Source organism: Chinchilla lanigera, unplaced genomic scaffold (assembly GCF_000276665.1).
Source record: "Chinchilla lanigera isolate Chin_1 unplaced genomic scaffold, ChiLan1.0 scaffold00003, whole genome shotgun sequence".
Classification (NCBI taxonomy): Eukaryota; Metazoa; Chordata; class Mammalia; order Rodentia; family Chinchillidae; genus Chinchilla; species Chinchilla lanigera.
Window position 1 is genome coordinate 8,119,014 of NW_004955404.1, and position 19,055 is coordinate 8,138,068.

At 40.1% G+C, this 19,055-nt stretch overlaps 1 protein-coding gene across 1 annotated transcript; it reads left to right on the forward strand.

Annotated features, from left to right (window-relative positions):
• The first annotated feature begins 3,105 nt into the window (after positions 1–3,105).
• Positions 3,106–18,223, forward strand: Slc10a2 (solute carrier family 10 (sodium/bile acid cotransporter), member 2). Its single transcript, XM_005374019.2, has 6 exons — positions 3,106–3,482; positions 8,784–8,902; positions 13,177–13,265; positions 14,436–14,611; positions 16,551–16,708; positions 18,099–18,223. Exons 1-6 carry the CDS (start codon positions 3,106–3,108, stop codon positions 18,221–18,223), a joined length of 1,044 nt encoding a protein of 347 aa, XP_005374076.1.
• The last annotated feature ends 832 nt before the right edge of the window (positions 18,224–19,055 follow it).

Sequence of the window (19,055 nt, forward strand, 5' to 3'; positions counted from 1 at the left end):
GAAAGCTCGTCTTTTATCATATGGACTTCATGGCAAGTACATCAGCCAGCATTCAGCACTAGCTTCTCCAAACTGATACATGGGAGCCAACAGGAACCCTCAGAAGTCAAATTAAACCCCAGCCCTTGTATCTCTACCAAGAAGGCCAGATCAGGAATCTGCCCCTGGTTTATTAAATGTTGCCTGTGTCTGAGCCCAAGCCATGAAGAATCTGAGCAGAAATGTTTAAGAAAGATGATGAGAGAAAAAAACAAGTTCTGACCTCCTTACTGCCTTCCCCTCTATTCCTTGATTCTGTATCATAAATGGAATTTTTTTTATATTTAGATTATTTTCAATGCCTGGATTTGAATTTAGCTGAAGTTAAGGGTACTAATTAATTGTGAATCACTCCAATACTTGAGTATAAGGCCTCTTGAGCTTAATGTGCAAATTTATGTAAAAATAATGTGAAAATTACAAATGCATTGGCACATTTTCAACCAGAACTGTAGCACTCTCTCATCCAGCAGACTGCTCATTTGCAGGTTGTCTATATGCAAAGCACTCTGCCCCTGGGAGCCTAAAATCTCCTTAGCAAGTCATCTGAAATTTGAGAAGAGCTTTGTTCTGAACTTGCTTCCTGCTCTCTTTACTTTTTCTTCTCTGATTCCAGCACTGTGGGCCAGAAGGCTAAGTCTGGATCACACTTGACCAAGCCAGCCAGCCGGCAAACACCAAACCTCAAGCTCATCCCACCTGAGTATGGAGGGAGATAGCTGAATATGCCTTTCTGTCTTGAGCCCTGTTCACCGGTCTTGCTCTATACCTTTTCAACTCCCAAGAACTTCCCAAATCCCAGTCCTCCCAGCCTGCAGGACTCTGATGTCCTTTGAAGACAAGTCCTGCTTAGGGAAAGGCGCTGATTCCTCCCAGGTCCTGGGTTACCTGTCTGACTTTTACTTAAGTTTGAATTATGGGAAAGCAAGGCAGAAAGGTGGAAACTGATCCACCCTGCTCACAGTCATGAGTCTCACCCTACCTGGGGAAAAGAGCCGGCACTGACAGATACTCAGGTGCAGCAGCAGGGGGAGTGGTCTGTTGACCTGCGCTGTGTCCTGCGGGCACCTGTGGAGGAAGTGATCCAGTCAGTGCTAGAGATGCTGGGAGAGGCCGGCAGGCAGGGTCAGTCATTTCACACCCGGGACTGGGAAAGAGGCCTCTTTGGGAATTACTTGGACAGTCATTTAGCTGCTGGGGCAGAGACAGTGGTGGGAGGGACAGCAGGATCTCCCAGGAGCTGCAAGCAGCAAACTGGTTCTGACTCTGTACGTACAGGGTGGAGAGGGGTTGGTAGAGCTAAGAAAAACCCACCTGTGCCAGGAAAGATAGAGAGGACCATGACAGCTGAAGTGGGCACTCCTACGACAGGAACCACACCACCAGGGAGTGCAAATCACTGCTACCTTAAGGAAAGTTCCAGATAGCTCAAAGTTTAAAGAGACATCATCCTCACGCCCTCCAGTCACCAGGCCATGGGACTCTGTTTGCTTCCATGCCCGGTGGCCCACATAGCCACACCTCAGGTTGATTGCCATGATGAGAAGGCCCGCCTTCCCACACTGAGTGGTTCTGCACAGACTGTTTATGGTGGCCAGCAGACTAGGCAGCAGTTGTCGCATAGTCTATGGCCTGGACATTCACGATGAGGTCCCAGATCAGCGTGGTCACCACTGACCGTGGGCTTTTTAGAAAATAAAGTGCAGCCTAGGCTCCCAGAATCAGAAGGTAGATTTTAACACGTGCCAGGGATGCTTAAGTTAAAAGCATCCCATTCTAAAGTTTGACTCCAAATCTCTACCAAGTCAAACCAACCATTATCTGCCCAGAGTTGGAAAGATGAATTCCAGCATTCCCAGTCCTCAACAGGGGGCCTTGGAAGAAGCACTTCTTTGCCTCAAACTTCCTCTCGGGTTCTCATCTTAAATGGGGATGCTAATTCCACTTAATCTAAGATGAGTAACTGGAAGGATAAATTCAAATTTGTCTTATAAATTAGGAATCACAGTTGAAATAGCATTCACTCTTATTCCTGTGTGGTGTCCTGACACAATAATTGGGTTATAAACACCAGAGAACATGACAATGTCTCCTTTACCCCTTTGTTATGTTCCCTGTATCCCTAAGTACAGTGTCCTACCCATAATGAGGATGACTATTTGACATTTATAACAACCCATCTCTCTTGGTGTTCCTCTCCCCCATAAAAATTTTTCTAATTCCAATTCCTGACTCTAACCATAAAAAGATTCTGTCACTTTGACCTCATCCTCTGAAGTTCATCCCTCTAAATAATTGTATTGTCTCTAGCTATAAAGCACTCTGTTGCTATGGCAATGCATGCATAATTGCCTGTGTAAGTAATTGAGGGTGGCTCTACAAGTCAGACTTCTTCCCACCAGAAAACAGTCTGTCCTCCCCAAGTGTCACTGTCCCAGAGGTTTATATCAAAGCCTTCTCAAACTTACAGATGTTTATAGTCCAACGCAAGGAAACAGAATGATACAGTAGGAAAACCAGTGGCAGAGAAAATTGGAGATGTTGGCTCTCATACAGCCTGACTGACATCTAATTTGCGATATAATTTGGCACAGGGTACAGGGCTTTTCAGGGTCTCAATCCTCTGTATTCATAGAAAGATAAGAACAGTAAGTATGCATTGCGACAACTCAATCCATAGAAAGTAGATTTCACTTAACTGAAATTACTCAACAAAACTTCCCAGCATTAAACATTAACACAACTCTTTCTATGTGCATGGTTCAAAATCATTCCAATAAATGATTAATTACAACATTCTGTATGGGCCAGTAATTTTGCTAGACTTTTATGATTCATCATTTGTGGTATGTTGTAATGTTACCTCTCGAAACTGACATACTGGCATTTATTTTTATTGCTTCTCTCAGATGACTTTTCAAAGAGACACCTAAAGCCACCTACTTAAGAGGGATTTAAAAGTTTGATGTGGTGGAAGCAAGCATTACTTGACTTAGCTGGCCACCCAGACAGGAGCAGCAGACCTGTGCTGCCTTGGATTTGGCCACTGGAGCAGAGAACTTCACAATGGCTAACCCTACAGTCTGTCACCCCAATGCATCGGTCTGCGAAGGTGCATCGTGTGTGGTCTTGGAGGAAAATGTCAATGCCGTTCTCAGCACAGTCATGAGTGCTGTTCTGACCACCCTGCTGGCCTTAGTCATGTTCTCCATGGGCTGCAATGTGGAAATTAAGAAATTCCTAGGGCACATAAAGCGGCCATGGGGCATCATTATTGGCTTCCTCTGTCAGTTTGGAATCATGCCCCTCATGGGCTTCCTCCTGTCAGTGATCTTTGGCATCCTCCCCATCCAGTCCGTGGTGGTGATCATCATGGGCTGCTGTCCTGGAGGAGCAGCCTCCAATATCCTGGCCTATTGGGTGGATGGCGACATGGACCTAAGGTAAGAGATCTACATCTCCAACTATTGCAATCACATTGGGCTCATCAGTGCATAAGCCCATGGCATTCAGAGTGTACATCTGGTCTACCACTGATTTTTGGCATGACTAAGGAATTAAGTGGGAAAGATTAAATACATTTCAGTGCTTTGGGACACAGCTTCTTGGCTATTAGAACTGGGGGCTGTAGTTTATTTTTGTGCTTTTAAATCTAAATTAGATAACAAGGAGTTGCATAATTGCTGATTATCTTTGGGGAAAGCTTCAAAGTATATGAAAAAAAAAAAAAAAAAAAAAAAAAAGGAGTCTTTTCTAAGCCACAAGCCATAATTGAGAAGTTGATGGGGATGTTGGAAGACAAACTGAAAACTCAAACTGGGCACCAGTTTTGAGACTACCAGGATAGTGGTCAGGATACCAGGACAGTGGTCAGTTCCACTACACACCCACTTCTTTAGGTAAACTCTGTCTTGTTGTAAAATCCGAGGAAGAATTCAGAATTTGCTTTACCTGTACTAGCATAAAAGAAATGGAAAACAAACTTACAGTATGTTTTCCATTTTTTTTAAATTATGCATACTGTACTATAACATAAACAGGAAATTGTTTCTCCACTTCCCACAGAGTAATCTGAAATTCAGTGTTTTCCCAGTTCTTCCTGGGAGTATGGCTGAAGAGAGGGAAAAGTAATAGTTATAAGAGGCAGCGTTAATGGGACTAGTCCAAAACTTTTAGTGTCAAAAGCTGAACAAACAAATGCTTTTTTCCTTACTGCACATTCTTCATTTGTGAGGAAAGGTATATATTTTTGAAAACTATCTAGGTGGTAATGTTACATATGCTTATTAAATACTGTAGGGTAGGCAACTAGGTTTATTAATCCCAGCTCCTGTATGCAGAAGAGAGAAGCTTCAGGTATAGATATGCTACTGTTGGATTGATCAAGTACTTAGCAGCAATTAGAAACCTGCTATTTTATCACTACTGGTGCTGATTTCCCCAGAAGTTTTAGACAAATTTTACATACTATGTGTTTTTCTCATACTCATTTTTGCAAGAGGAAATATATAGTATCTACCTCACAACAGATGTACTTTGAAGAAAAGCCCTGTGAAAGAACTCAAGAGGCCAAGCACTGTTAACCTAATTTCTGAACCACAATATAACAATAAGTGCCTCCTAGACTTCAGTTTAGTTTGACCTGAACACAGAGATGAAGATTCTAAAAGCTAGCACTGAGTAAATTTAGGGAAATGAATAGGAGGCTTTGCCCTCCACTAGCTAGCTTTTACATATCTATAAGTTTTAAGCATACAGTCTTATGCTTTAACAAAATGACCCATACCTTACTGTAATGCCATGAATATGGTCATTTCCTGAGATAGAAAACAGTACATGTGATGCTGGAAATTTGTCTGTTGAAATGGGTTCTCTTCTGCAGGCTATATTTTAGCACCAAAAATAATGTTTATTACAATGACCATAATCACTGAAACAATGTTAACCATGCCACTATGTAAGATGGCCTTATGGATGCACTGTGGATGTTAGGGGGAAAATATTTAAATATTTCTTTAAAATAAATTGAGAGGGTGAAACTTCAGACAGTGGGCAACAGTCTTCTAAGACATTTTATTCTTCTAGAGAAAATGCTGGATAATTTAAGCCTTATGACATTATATTTAGACACAGTCCTATCTACCACTTATATTTCTAATTCTGTCCTCTGAACATTACTTTCTCCATTTCTGCCTGAGCTTTAGAGACAGCAGTCAAGACATGGTTTTTTATATTGACAGATACATGTGCTATTGAGCTGATACCTCACAGTTCCACCTGGCTTTCTCTTTCTTAGATGTGGTCCCTAGGAGAAGAAACCAAAACATTGTTCCTCCTCCTATCATGTTTTCTGAGATGACAACCATTGCATTTTACAACCTCTTCTATTTTAAATAATACACAAATAAATAAGCAGCTATCTGTGGTTTTAGAATACAGACACTGCCACTACTGCTTCTTCTCTGATCACTTCCAGCCTGGAAATGTGTCATTTCTGAATCTGATCAGTGCACAGGTACTTTCATCTATGAAAGTCATGCTGTGGACATCAGGAGCACAAAATGGGTCAGGGAGAAATGAAGGAGGCCTTTCCGGTGAATTTGCTGATGGCCAAGGCCCAAGGACCAAGAGACACAGAGCGACCCTCCTTCCTTTGTGTCTGTACTATGCCCAGAAACAAGTAAATATTTTGTCTCTCCAGACTTAGAGATGGCCTCGGCCGCCCCACACAGACAATTTTTTGTCTTTTGACTTATTTGGGGAATCCATTCTCTTGCTTCCTTTGCTCAGTTCTCTCCAAAACCTTCACAGCTGGCCACTCTCTACACTCATTATTTTCTAGAATTCCTATTTCATAGCTTTTCCTGCCACATCCTTTGTCGTTGGCCAAACACTGTTACATTTTTTGTCTTTTAGTTCCATGTTCATTGTTTTTTTAGTTGTCCAAAATTCCTGAGCTACTGGACCATGGCAATTCAAAGCCACCCCTCCCACTCCATCCAGGTAAACATCCTCCATCGACTCTTCGCCTTACACTCCCTCTCTGTTTTGTTTCTCTCGTGCAGCATTTACTTTTATTTTAGTCACTGACGTATACTGGACACTATTACAACCCAGGCACTCACAGTACCAAGTACTCAAACTGCTTTGGTGTATTTCGTCTTCCAAAGAGTCCTCTCAGGTCAGTACTGTCATCTTCTGCATTTGGCAGATGATAAAGTTAAGGCTTATCACCTGAACCAGTGTATGTTCATGTCATTGTTGGAATCCAGACCTATTACTTATCTCTACATTGCTTCTACGTTACTTGCTCTGCATTATTTCTATACTCATTATTCCAAGTACCATCCATATACACTTCTTTTGAGGCTTCAAACTTGCTGCTCCACTTCTGATATGATTATAATGTTTTGCATTCTTTATCTTCACCGAATTTTCATTCATTAGCTACTTTCATTCCTCCCTACACACATACACATAAAACTTCCATATGCCAGTGGATAAAGATAAATCCATGATTTTCATTTTCTTATATATTGATACATTTCTCATTCCAGTATAAATTCATGGTAGGATTTCTATTTTTGACAGCCATTCCCTTTATAGAACTGGAAATTTTCCAAGTAAAGTAAATTTTTAATTTGCTAGTTTATGCCCCTACATTGTTAATTAAAATTCTCTGACTGTGAAAATACTGTTCTAAGTGGCATGACTTTGTTTTTGTTTCTAGTTTAGAAATAATCAACCTACAGCCACATTTTCTCTTGTCTCTCTGTGACTTCTTATTGTCTTTGTCTGTTAAACCTAACCCATTTCTCTTCCAAATTCTAACCTGTACTTTCGCCTGGTTTTTTAAGAAACATCTCCCACCAAATGCAGGGTCATAGTATAACTTCCTAAACTGTCTGAACAGTAACTCAGAATGGAAGTTTTCAAGAGAAGATTTAAAAGAAAAACAAGAAAAAAATCTGACTTCTAAAAATTGCTCTACTAATTTAAAACAAACAGGTCCAGACCTTCTCCTCTTCACTATCCTGCAGGTCAGGAATCCCCACCTCCTTTCCTCTCCCTCCTGCTGCAGGCAACATGCTAGATGCACAAGAATAAAGGGATTTTCCTACAGAAACAATTATCAGCCTGCTCTAATATATTTTTTAAACTAAAGATAAGAGAGAGGGAAAGGAAGAGAGAAAAAAATTTAGAAAGTTCAGTACTTTAATTATAAGTAGGACAAAGCACTATTAATAACAAATGCACTTGTTATTTTTCTAGTGCAGGACTGCCTTTTCTTCCTATTTTTATCTAAATTAAGTTAACCCATGATGATAATAAATTGAACTTCTCAGGAAGTGTTTTAAGTGCATCTTCTAGCATTGGTTATCATTAACATATTTTAGCTCTACTCATACAGATATTTTTACCTGAATCTTGTAAAGCTAATTTAAGTGAATTCATTACTCATTTAAAAGAAGATTAATAGGAAGATTAATAGTTTGTCAAAACTGTGCAAATTTAATTATTTACACTGAAATTAAATTCTTTATCTTCATCTACTTTGCTTTGCATAGTATAGAATTGTTATTTGGAGGAATGGTCAGGTAGTTTAAATATTTAGTATTTTTCTTCAAGTACACAGATAATACCCATTAGAAATGACTGAATGATTTGAATGCCACAGTTGTCTAGGAAAGAACCTTCCAGAAGAATTGCTGTGTTTGTTCATGGCATGCTATAGTAGAATACAAAAACATGCTCTGTGGTCATACAAATAATAACAGTAATGACTCTCACGTAGACCTTGTTCTCCACTGGACACCATAAGCTCATCACAGGTTCCTGCACAGTCTATGAGGCAACTAAGACTGTGATCATCATTACAGATAAGAAAATCTGGCAAACAGAAGTCAAGAAAATCTCCCAGAGTCACATATTAAGCAGCACTATATTTTCCCAATCCTGACAGCAAGTGGCCTTAGAGCCCCAGCATTGAATCTCGTACCCAAACTCTCTCCCACCCACCATCACAATGCTGAAAACCTCTACATTTGACAGCAGTTCTTCCATGCTAGAAACCAAAATCCACCTACGTGGCCAGACACCTTATTAAAACACAAATGCTTTAAACAGGACAATTCCCAGGTCTTGAGTCTTCTGAGCACACATCTGATTAATTGTTAATGACCTACTCCGTGTTAAGAATCCTGCCTCCCTTGCTTGCAGGAATGTTTTGCTTTTCTTTTTAAAATCAGTTTGTTCTTCTCTGGCTATAACCATTTAGGCAATCATTTGACTGTTTCTAGAAAGGCAATTGCCCAGACATGTATTCTCCTTGAAGGCCCCAGGAGGCCCATCTCCACCAGCAGGCACAGCTGCATGAAGGCCCCGGAGTCTTCACTGGTACCGATGGATGCGTTTGCTGTTGGAGGTTCGACAGTGATCATCCAGGCACTGTGTGCCTTGTTTAACCATTGGCTTAGACATTATGAAATACCCCCTCCCATCCTTGAGAACAAAGGAGGAGACTGGGTAAATGCATGGCAGAGTAGAAGAACCAACATGGATGATTGTGCCCAAGGCCAGACTCTGCTCAAATTTGGGCATATGTATATTTCTGCCCATCACACCAGATAGTGCCACTGGTTGGAATAAGTTCTTGCAGAGCTTTCTAGTAATGGACTGAGAGTGAGGCAGCCTCTTCCCTGGAAAGCACAAGGGCACCTGTCAACATGCTCGTTTCCTTGCAGCGTCAGCATGACCACGTGCTCTACATTGCTTGCCCTGGGAATGATGCCACTCTGCCTGTATATCTATACCAAAATGTGGGTCGACGCCGGGAGCATCGTTATTCCCTTTGATAGCATAGGTAAGCCATTCCTCTGCAAGACTGTTTCGTATCACCCTCGTGCTCTCTGCTTAGTCTTTACTAGGATTTCAGGCCAGGCTCACACTTAGACATTATTTATCTCTTGCACTTGTGGCAGTTTTCACCCAATTAGAATTTCCTTCTAATTCACCTTGGCCTTTGAATGACTACTGGCAGAATGTAAGTTCCAAGCCTTGACCTCACAGAACAGACTGATTTTTCCTCATTTCACATTGCTAGGAAAGGAGTCAATTTAAAGGATCCCCACACCTCAGCAGGCTCAGGGTGCTCACCCAAGGCAGCCTCTGTCTTTCCTTCATCCAAGAGCAAAGCTAGCTCACATTAGTGGCAGTTTGCACATGAACACGTACATTGAAGATACGCAAAGAATGTTCATGTAATGGTTTCACAACAGAAGACCTAAGAAGCAACGGTGAGAGGCACCTTCGGGAACTACCCGATGAAACTTCATTTTTTTCTTTCTTTTTTTTTATTTTAAAGAGAAAAGAAAACAAAATAGCAACAACCAAGACAAAAAGAAAACAAGAGGAAATTGCATTTTAGGAATCCTCATATGTGGGCCATAGCTTCATGGAAAAGTTGGTCTGTATGTCATGCCCCAGAATTCAAATTTGCTATTATGGCTATGTCTCCTTTCATTTCAACTCCTACATGTTCCCCCATTGCTATTTCTGGGGGGAATAGAGACAGTGGGAGATTAAGTGCTTGGTGTGCCATAGGGCTGATGGTCACAGCAAGGGTAAGAGGGCTCCTGGTGTGCCAAAAGCAGGCTTTCCCACAGAGCTGCCATCACAAAAGATAAGCCTCAGGAGAATTAGTATACTAGTACCCATCACTGCACGTTAAAGAGTCTCGATTTCAGGTGAAATTACACACAAATGTCTTTCTGATGAGATTCCGCTAAAAAGTATGGGTTTCCCATTGAAGAGACCATACAACAAAGGCCACCCAGTGATGGGGATGTTTGTTGAAGGAATGCCTAGGGTGTTCTGAAAGCTGGACTAAAAGTCCCTTTCATTTCTCAGAAAGGTCATTTGTGTGATTAAATGTGGTGTAGACTATGTGCAAGCTGAACAGGGACAAATTTTTGCATAGTAATTGGGATGATCAGTATTGCGATATTTTTCACATAGTCTCTTTTCTCTCCCCTACTCCTATTGTAGGTATTAAACTTGTAAAATGTGGTCCGGTCCTCGAGACACTCTATTGGGTAGGGGTTGTTTCTGTATGAGATTCTCCTCCTGACCCCCGGAGACCCCATCATATCAGATACAATCTGAACTCGGCTTTTAAAATTTCTCTTCCTGAGCCTCATGCTGTCTACCTATTCTGCTGCTCAGAGCACACCTTCCTCAAAGAATGCAGTTTGTTTGCATAGCAAACACCGAGGTCCTCTCAAGGAACCTGCTTGCTGACACAGGAATTTTAATTGTACATTATTCTTTGCTTAAGAAAAGACTTCAAGCCTTAAAACATTCCTCTCTTGATATGCATTTCCTTGCTACAAGTGTCCCTTGGGAATATTGAGTAATTTTTAACTACTATGTGAATAACTTGTGCCATATCCTTGCATGTGAATAAATTTGGAAAGAAAAAAATAATGACAGATGGGTTGGCATTTCAGCACAGGGCGAAAATCATCATAAGTGGGGATCAAGGGTGAAAAAGAAGAAAAAAGGCAAGAAAAAGCAAAAAGAGTTTGAAACACAAAGACATTAACCGTTCACGCGTTCACCTGGGCCTGGTTTCCAACCCAAATTTTTTGCTGTTAGTTTTTCTAGTTTCTTTAATGAGGATAAAACTGAGCTGACAGCTTCACAAAATATGATCATCGCTTGATAAATGAGGCTATTGAGGTTCAAGGCAATTATTTAATTTTCCCAAGATTCCTAGGGAGCGGGAAATAGCCCACTGGTTTGCTTTTCACCCTGCTCTGTGTGCCAGCTCCGTGCTTGGGGCAGCGTGCGCAGGGCTCAGCATGTTCTTGTGACTCAGGAGAAGATCTGGGCCTCCCAGATAACAGCATCTGCATGGGGAGAGGCCAGTGCAGCTGGATCTTAAAAGCAAAGCACTGTGACAAGCTGTTATAGCCACATTTTGAGTATCTCATACCAAGAGCTTTAACTCCTTGTTATCATGAAATCTCACCACAGACTGTGAGGGAGACATGAGTCTGCTCATTTTCCACATGAGGAGACCAAAGCACCAAAGTGTTAAATGATTTGCACAGTTTCCACAGTTTGTGAATTTCACTCATGGAATCACTCACCACTCTCTTTCACTGTGGCTTTTCTTTCTACTTTTCTCTCTCCTGCGGCTCCTGGACACGCTAGAATTAAGATCAAGTTTTGCTTTCAGTGGTATGACTACAAGCTGATCCTTTTGATCTACACAGACAGGCATTTTGCAAAGCGAGAGAGCCCAGGCGTATGAGGAATAAATAAAACAAACAACCTGAGAGAGTGAGGCAAGAGGGCCACAAGTTCAAGCCTCGCCAGGACAATTTACCAAGACCCTGTCTTAAAATTAAAAAGAGCTAGAGAAATAACTGAAGATGAAGGCCTTGGGTTCAATCCCCAGTTCTGCAGGAAAAAAAAAAAAAAAAGCCAGCTCCAGGACGCCAGGGAAGCAGAGAGTTCCAGCGCCCCGCTCTCAGGGCAGGAACCATCTGTGGGTGTGAAGAAGGGCCGCTTCAGAGCCCTGGAAAAATTCCCCTGGCCTCATCTGGTGAAGGGAGAAAAAACTTCCACCTTAGACTATGGCCAGAGATCCTGTCTGCCTTGGCCTGCTCCAAAGAGACCAGGACCAAGAAGGCCAAGTGGATCCAACATGTTCAAAGTGCCCAACCAAAACCCAATCACAAATCTGTTCCAAACACAGTATGTATGCCTAGATTTAAGCTACCACAATGCAAATAAGTTCTATCAACACCATTTTAATTTAAGGCTTACAAGCTTCACAAAACCTAGTGGGTGGTCTAGGTTCAAAGAAAGGAAATGTCCTCCCCAAATAGTGCAATGCAGGGATACCCAACAGGGGATTAACCGCGATGCTCTCTTCCACATGCCTTTTTCCACCACTATCTGCTCGCACTATCCTGTCTTTTTTTTCTGTAGCCCTTCATTTCCTTTGCCATGACTTAATTCCACCAGGTAATTTCTAGGTAAAAGTAATTACTGACCCTTACACTGTGGGAAGGCCTGCAAGGCTGGAGAGAAATTGTGTTTTCATCATTATTAGATTCATTTTAAAGTAATATTTATAGTCCTGGAATCTAGAATATGTTTTCCACTCCTCAGTCAACTTATCCCGATATGAGGCAACAGCTACTCTCAGAATTTCATCATCCACTTGCACTTTCTCATACGGCTTTAAAAGGATGTTTGAAAAAGAAAGAGCCCACGAGAAGTTAGAAGTTGTTGGTGCTTTACTGTAGGGAAGCGGCCACTGGACAAATGAGTGTTTACCAATACGGAGAGACAAACCGTATGTCACAAGAATGACAGTAAATTTAACATGGTGAAATTAAAGTGTGACTCTTTCATCTGGCTGCACGAGCACGTTGCTGAGAAGAATTACAATTACATGAGAGGTCACCAAATGTATTATCGCATGGAAGATTTAAAGCATGCTTTTTCAACCTTTTCTCTCTGCTCTCTCTTGTTGGTTTGAATAAGTGAAATCAGTTTTGACCAAAAGTCTTTCACCTTCAGAATGCCCTGAGATCTTCATTAAATTTTTAATGTTTTCTTTTATTTCTTCTACTTTAAAACAAGTTATTTATTTCTACTACCATGAAGTAATGGAAAGGTTTAAGATATCATCTACATATACCACAAGAACATACATAACCACGTGTGCAAACACATACACACAAATTTTGGCAAGATATTTTTCTTAGAATATATAGATCTAATAGACTAAAGAAGCCAAAATCCTGACAAATAGAAACTAAAGTTTACTGGCAGTAGAAGTAACACTAAAAAAACACTATCCAGGATTTAGTGAAAGTATTATATTGTCAATTCTCTAATCAGTAATATTAAAGTACCACTATTATTAAATTAGCTATTGAAGTAAGAAAAGTGTGTGTGTGTGTGTGTGTGTGTGTGTGTAAATCTGCATTCTGTTCCATGCGTTCAATAAGGGAGGCTGAAATACTGCTGAAGTTTTTTTCAGGCCACTTACCTCTTGTTTTTCTCTTTCCTGTGTTAGAGCCTTTGCTGATTAAATTGGTCTCCTGTCATCTTTAGGTATTTCTTTGGTCGCTCTTGTTATTCCTGTTTCCATTGGAATGTTTGTGAACAACAAATGGCCCCGGATAGCAAAGATCATACTTAAAGTAAGTACCCTGCCCAGTAAGCTGCACAATTAAGCACTGCAAAGTGAGAAGTGGAGTAGTCAGCTTTCCATCTGTTATATTGCTTTATTCTCTTTTTTTTTTTTTGCTTTTCTCCGGTACCGGGAACTCGTGAGTGAACTCACGACCTTGCGCTTGCCAGGCAGGCGCTTTTGCCGCTGAGCTAAATCCCCAGCCCCTATATTGCTTTATTCTCATTGTGGAATTCAACTACCTTTGGGGCGGCCTGACGTTATGAGTCCTATAATGTTTTTTCCTAGAATGCCTTTCTTGGTCCTATCCACAGGCAAATATCTACCCATCCTTTGAGATCCGACTCCAACATCACTTCTTGATTTTACTTTACCCTGTACTCATAGAGCATTGCTGTTATCTCTCTTATGTGACTTTACATTATAAAATCTATCTACACAGAGATCTGTGATAACAAAATACATGTTTCTAATTTCTGTAACTATATGGCCAGGTCAGTGCCAGGCAGCTGACATATTTTAATATATGGTCACCATGCACTTCCCTTCACCAACTACACAGATATGCGTGTAGATGATACAGATAGATTCTATTGCCCAGGGGTAAAATGAGCTAATTAGTATTGCTTCTCTGGACAAAAATATACAATAACTAAATATGTTATAATATATAATTTAATCTCTACATAGTGTAAAACTATAAAAAGAAAAAATCGCAGTGCCTTTTTAAGCTTATAGTTTTATATCTATTTTCTCATTATCAGAACAATCATAAAATGTGGCTGAGGCAAGATTTTTATCTGCCAAAACAAATAAAGCAATTAAGATTTTTAAAAACTCACAATTTACCAAAGGAGACAGCATAGCAAGATCTGAATCTGGAAGTCAAGTCTTCCAGGCTCTTATTGGACTTGAGTTTCTTCCTCTCTGACAGGATAATTTGCAAGCTAGAAAATCTTCAGGTTAATTGAGCATGAATAAGCTAGATCATGTGGTTTCCTTAAAAATTTAAACAGCACCAGTGTTTCCAGTTGACCATAGCCCTCAAGGTACATAGAGAGGTAGCTTTGTTATCACATCCCCAGATGGAAGCATTCTTCTTAGCTTTTGTCCCTGACAAACATAGTCAGAGGTGCTCTGACAGTGTCACTGGGTTCACTTATGTCTTTGTTTCTTATAGGTCGGGTCCATTGCAGGTGTAGTTCTCATCGTACTCATCGCTGTAGTTGGAGGAGTATTGTACCAAAGTGCCTGGATCATAGAACCCAAACTGTGGGTGATAGGCACACTCTATCCTATAGCTGGTTACATCCTGGGATTTTTTCTAGCTAGAATAGCTGGTCAACCCTGGAACAGGTACGGTATCTTGTCAAATCTGATTGGAAATTTTCATTCATAGCAGCTGTTGCATGTGTTTGCTATGGCTGCCACAACAAAGTGCCACAAACTCAGTGGCTTAACAGAAATTGATTGTCTCACATTTTCACAGACAAGAAGTCAGAATGAAGATGTTTACCTGCTTGGTTCTTCCTGAGGGCTATGAGGGCAGGTTTTATTTTAGGTTTCGCTCCTCAGCTTGTACATGACCATATTTTCCCTGTGTCTTTATGCATGCAGGTTGTTCCCACATGCCTGTTTCTGTTTCTGCCCTTTTTATTTAACAAGAAAACTAAACATATTGGGTGGGAACCATCCTAATGACCTCGTCTTTTATAATTACATGTGCAATGACCCTCTTTCCACATAAGGTCCCATTCTGTGATATCGGGGTAGAACTTCCACATATGAAGTTGAGGTGGGGACGTGATCGGGCCATAGCAATTATAAATACTGATCACAAGCTCAAAATCTTTCACCTTTAATCACATTTTCCCTATTTCTGACCATGTCATTCTCAATAAACTCATTCATCCTTAAAATAATGCAAATCCCTAAAAAGAAGATAATGACTATCTTTATACTTATCTATGTATTTATTTATACTCAAATTCTTCTAGGCCATTCTCCATTCAGTGCCAGACAGGCTTTTCCACTGGTATACATTCTTATTCTCCAGGCAGAGTGGCTTTAACAAAAGCAGTGAGTTTGGCTTTATGATACTCATGGGCTCCTCCAGCAATTGGCAGGCTGAACTCTCTTAGGATTTGCTACTATACGGAAACACTTCCTCTCTACCAGTGCTTCTAAGGCAACAGACACGGAAAACGCAGGTGTAGGTTGGACGCAGAGGAGCAGTACTAGCGCCACTGAGATAGGCTGCATTCCATCCCCTACCGCTCACCAGCTATGGGACCTTGGACCAAGCACTTTCCCTAAGTTTTATTGTCTGAGATGCTTTATTATAGAGATAATAACTTCTACCTTGCAGATTTTTAAATGAGATTTAATTAGAACAATCAAATTGAACAAAAAGTAACTATAACAAATACTATATCTGGAGTATTTTCTGAGCCCCTGATCTGTGCTCTAGGTTGTTACCAAGGGCATCACTGCAAAGGACAAGATGAGCATCATTTGCCATATATGGAAGGAGCACTATTATAAACGAGCTCACTCCTCAAATACTGGGGGTTATGGACAAACACTGGGAATGTTCCAATTTGAACTTACTACAGTAGAAGGAACATTGCTACTAATCTCCCTCAAAATACCCGCCTTCACTTTGAGCAGGCTTCTACCAACATTTTTGCCAACATTTCTGAAGCAATTCTGGAAGTCTTTTGAGAACGCCTTTAGAAGGCGTTATGGGAAACCTGGTGAATGTTGCTGCCGGGGCTCATCCAATGGAAAAGTGGACCCGTAAAAACATTAGGGTGTGTCCTCATCCGCCTTACTCACCGGATCTGGCACCGTGAGACTGTGCCTCTTCCCTAAAGTCAAAATGACCATGAAAGGTAAACACTTCTAATCAGTGCAGGACATGAAAACAGCTATAACTCAACTAAAGAGAAGAAAGAGCGCTTCCAGAACTGCTGCAGAAAGTGGCAAGAACAATGGGACGAGTCTGTTCAAGGCAAAAGGGACTGTTTTAGAAGGATTCGTGGAAATGTATCTTTTACTATAATAACATCTTTATGTGAACATATCCTATTTTTTATCACATCTCATATGTGTATATTCAGTAAATTTAGATCATATTACTATGTAATAATGTATTTTTCAGTATAAAGGCATGTAATTTACATTGAATCAGTACACATAGTCTATATACTTCTTCTCATACTTGCTTTGAATATCATCCAATAACAAAGCAAAGCAACAACGAGCACACGCGTTCTCTTAACCTCCCTGGTAGGTGCCGAACGGTGGCTCTGGAAACAGGAATGCAGAACAGCCAGCTGTGCTCTACCATCGTGCAGCTCTCCTTCACCCCTGAGGAGCTCAACCTCGTGTTCACCTTCCCCCTCATCTATAGCATCTTCCAGCTCACGTTTGCAGCAATACTGTTAGGAGGTAGGTAATCATGCAAAGTCAGTGCTACTATCGTATTCTTCTTTGGGAAATTCTAGGGTTGCTAAAATTTTTTTTTTTTCTTTTTTTTGGAATCTGGAATCAAACTCACAACCCCACACTCGCCAGGCAGCCACTGTGCCACTGAGCATTACCCCCGGCCCTAAAATGATTCTTCAAGAATTCTTTGTTCCTGGCAGTGAATGACACAAGTAAAAGAAAGCAAACTCCTGCCCCATAATATCATCATGACTCCACAAATGCTGCTAAAAATTATTTCATTAGACAGTTTTAGTGAAGATAATTTTTAAGTGAAAAATGATGGCAATGGATTCTCTCCACTGACTTTCTTTTCCTCAATAATTAGATATATCGACCTGTTAGAAGTATTTTATTCTGTTTTCTTAAATGCATCCAAAGAGTCCGACATTTTGGTGATTCTTCCTAAAACTGTGTCCTGATATGCTTTACAAGTATAGAATATTTATCAGAAAAGTAATAGACAGAGATTTAACAAACTGAGCTGTAAGGGAGATAAATACACATAGATAGATATAGATGCTCAATTCATGTAATTGAATCAGTTTAAACAAAAATGTTCTTTATTTAAAGTACAGGGGTTAGTTGACCCAGTTCTTAATTTTACTTTGCTATGGTATAAACTTTGATCTTCTCCCATGAGGCCTCCCCCTACCAGTCTTCACCCAGTTGTGATTTTTACATGCATTTTACTTTCTAAGAACAGGTGACATTTAAACTCTATTTTAAAGTTCTATTTTTTAAGTAAAGAAGTTACTTTCAAAGCTTCGTGGCATTTTAATGGGAAATACAAAGGGAAGTCGCATGACAAAAATAATGTGAACCTTAACTTATAAAATGCCATGAGACACTATTTTATCTTCCTTTATTTCTTTTCGTTTTATTGTTCTTGCTCTTTCTGCTCAGCTCCAGTACGCATTTAGCTTGAGGAGCACTGTTTTAGCTCGTGTCTTTTCGCAAAAGGCCATCAGTCCAAGGTGTTGGACACTGCACCATAGCATGTGGCATGTTTATTGAGGACTCCCACATCAACTAGCGTATGATAGCTTTGGAACAAATACCTCTTATTCTTATTATCATAGAGTTTCACCTGCAGGGTTGAATCTTAATGGAGTCTTGTGGTTGCCCTGAGCAAACATCCCTGAAGTTTTAGGATAGGTCTTCCTGAAGTACAGTCTTCTTTCTTGCCACAAGTGGTCACAGAACCAAAAATGAGAGTTGTTTTCTCTCAGCAGCCTCCAGTCTATAGAAAATGCAGATGGCTCTATGAATCATGCAATATAATCACTGTCTAAAGTAATTTTGCAGCTTATGATTATGAAATTTACTTAACCTCCTGTGTATTGTTTTCCAGCTTATTTTGCATACAGGAAATGTCAGAGGAAAAATGATGCGGAACTTCCAGAGAAAAAAGACAGCAAAATACAGTCTGAGTCATCCTCTTCTAAGATAAATGGAGCATTTCAACCAGACTCCTAAAAAGTACACCCAGAGTCGGCGAAAAGAAAAATCCTAAGGAACTTTCTTAAACTCGAAGTATATTTAATTATTGGTTTTGGCAAGATAGCTGACAGGAAGAAGTTCAAGCACAAATTTGAATTGAATCTCTGTATATTACCTTTGGTACAAAGGAACATGTGGTCCAATTATTTAATGTGACAAATATTGTTTCATATATATATATATATGCATATATATATACACATATACATTTATATATATGCTTCACTTATACATATATACACATACACAAATAGATATAGATGTCCTTCAGTAGCCAAAACCATGGATATCCCAAGCTTCAAGCTCATTCCAAGTGTTTTCATGTGTTCCCCATACCCTTTGAATCATCTCTAGATTACTTCTAGTACCTAATACAGTATAAATATGTAATACATGGTATAAATAGCTGTTATACTATATTGTTTAGGAAATAATGACAAGAAAAACAATTGTATATGTTCAGTACAGATCCAGTATTAATTCAAGTATTTTTTATTCCAGTATTTTTTTATTTGCAGCAGTTGGTAACATCTGCAGATACGAACCCATACATACAGAGGGCCAGCTATGAATGGCCCATACCCTATCAGTAAAACATCTCCCAACATTACTTGTAGGTTAAACACAACATGGTAACACTGAGAACTTCATAACATCTAGACTGAACTCTAACGCAGAATCTTGGATGCCAGAAATAAGCACTTTTTGTATGTTAAAATAGATACAAAGAATTATTATTGTAAAATAATAGAGTTTCTTCAGTATTTACGATTGCAAAGAGATTGACATGAATGTGTTTCACTGATAT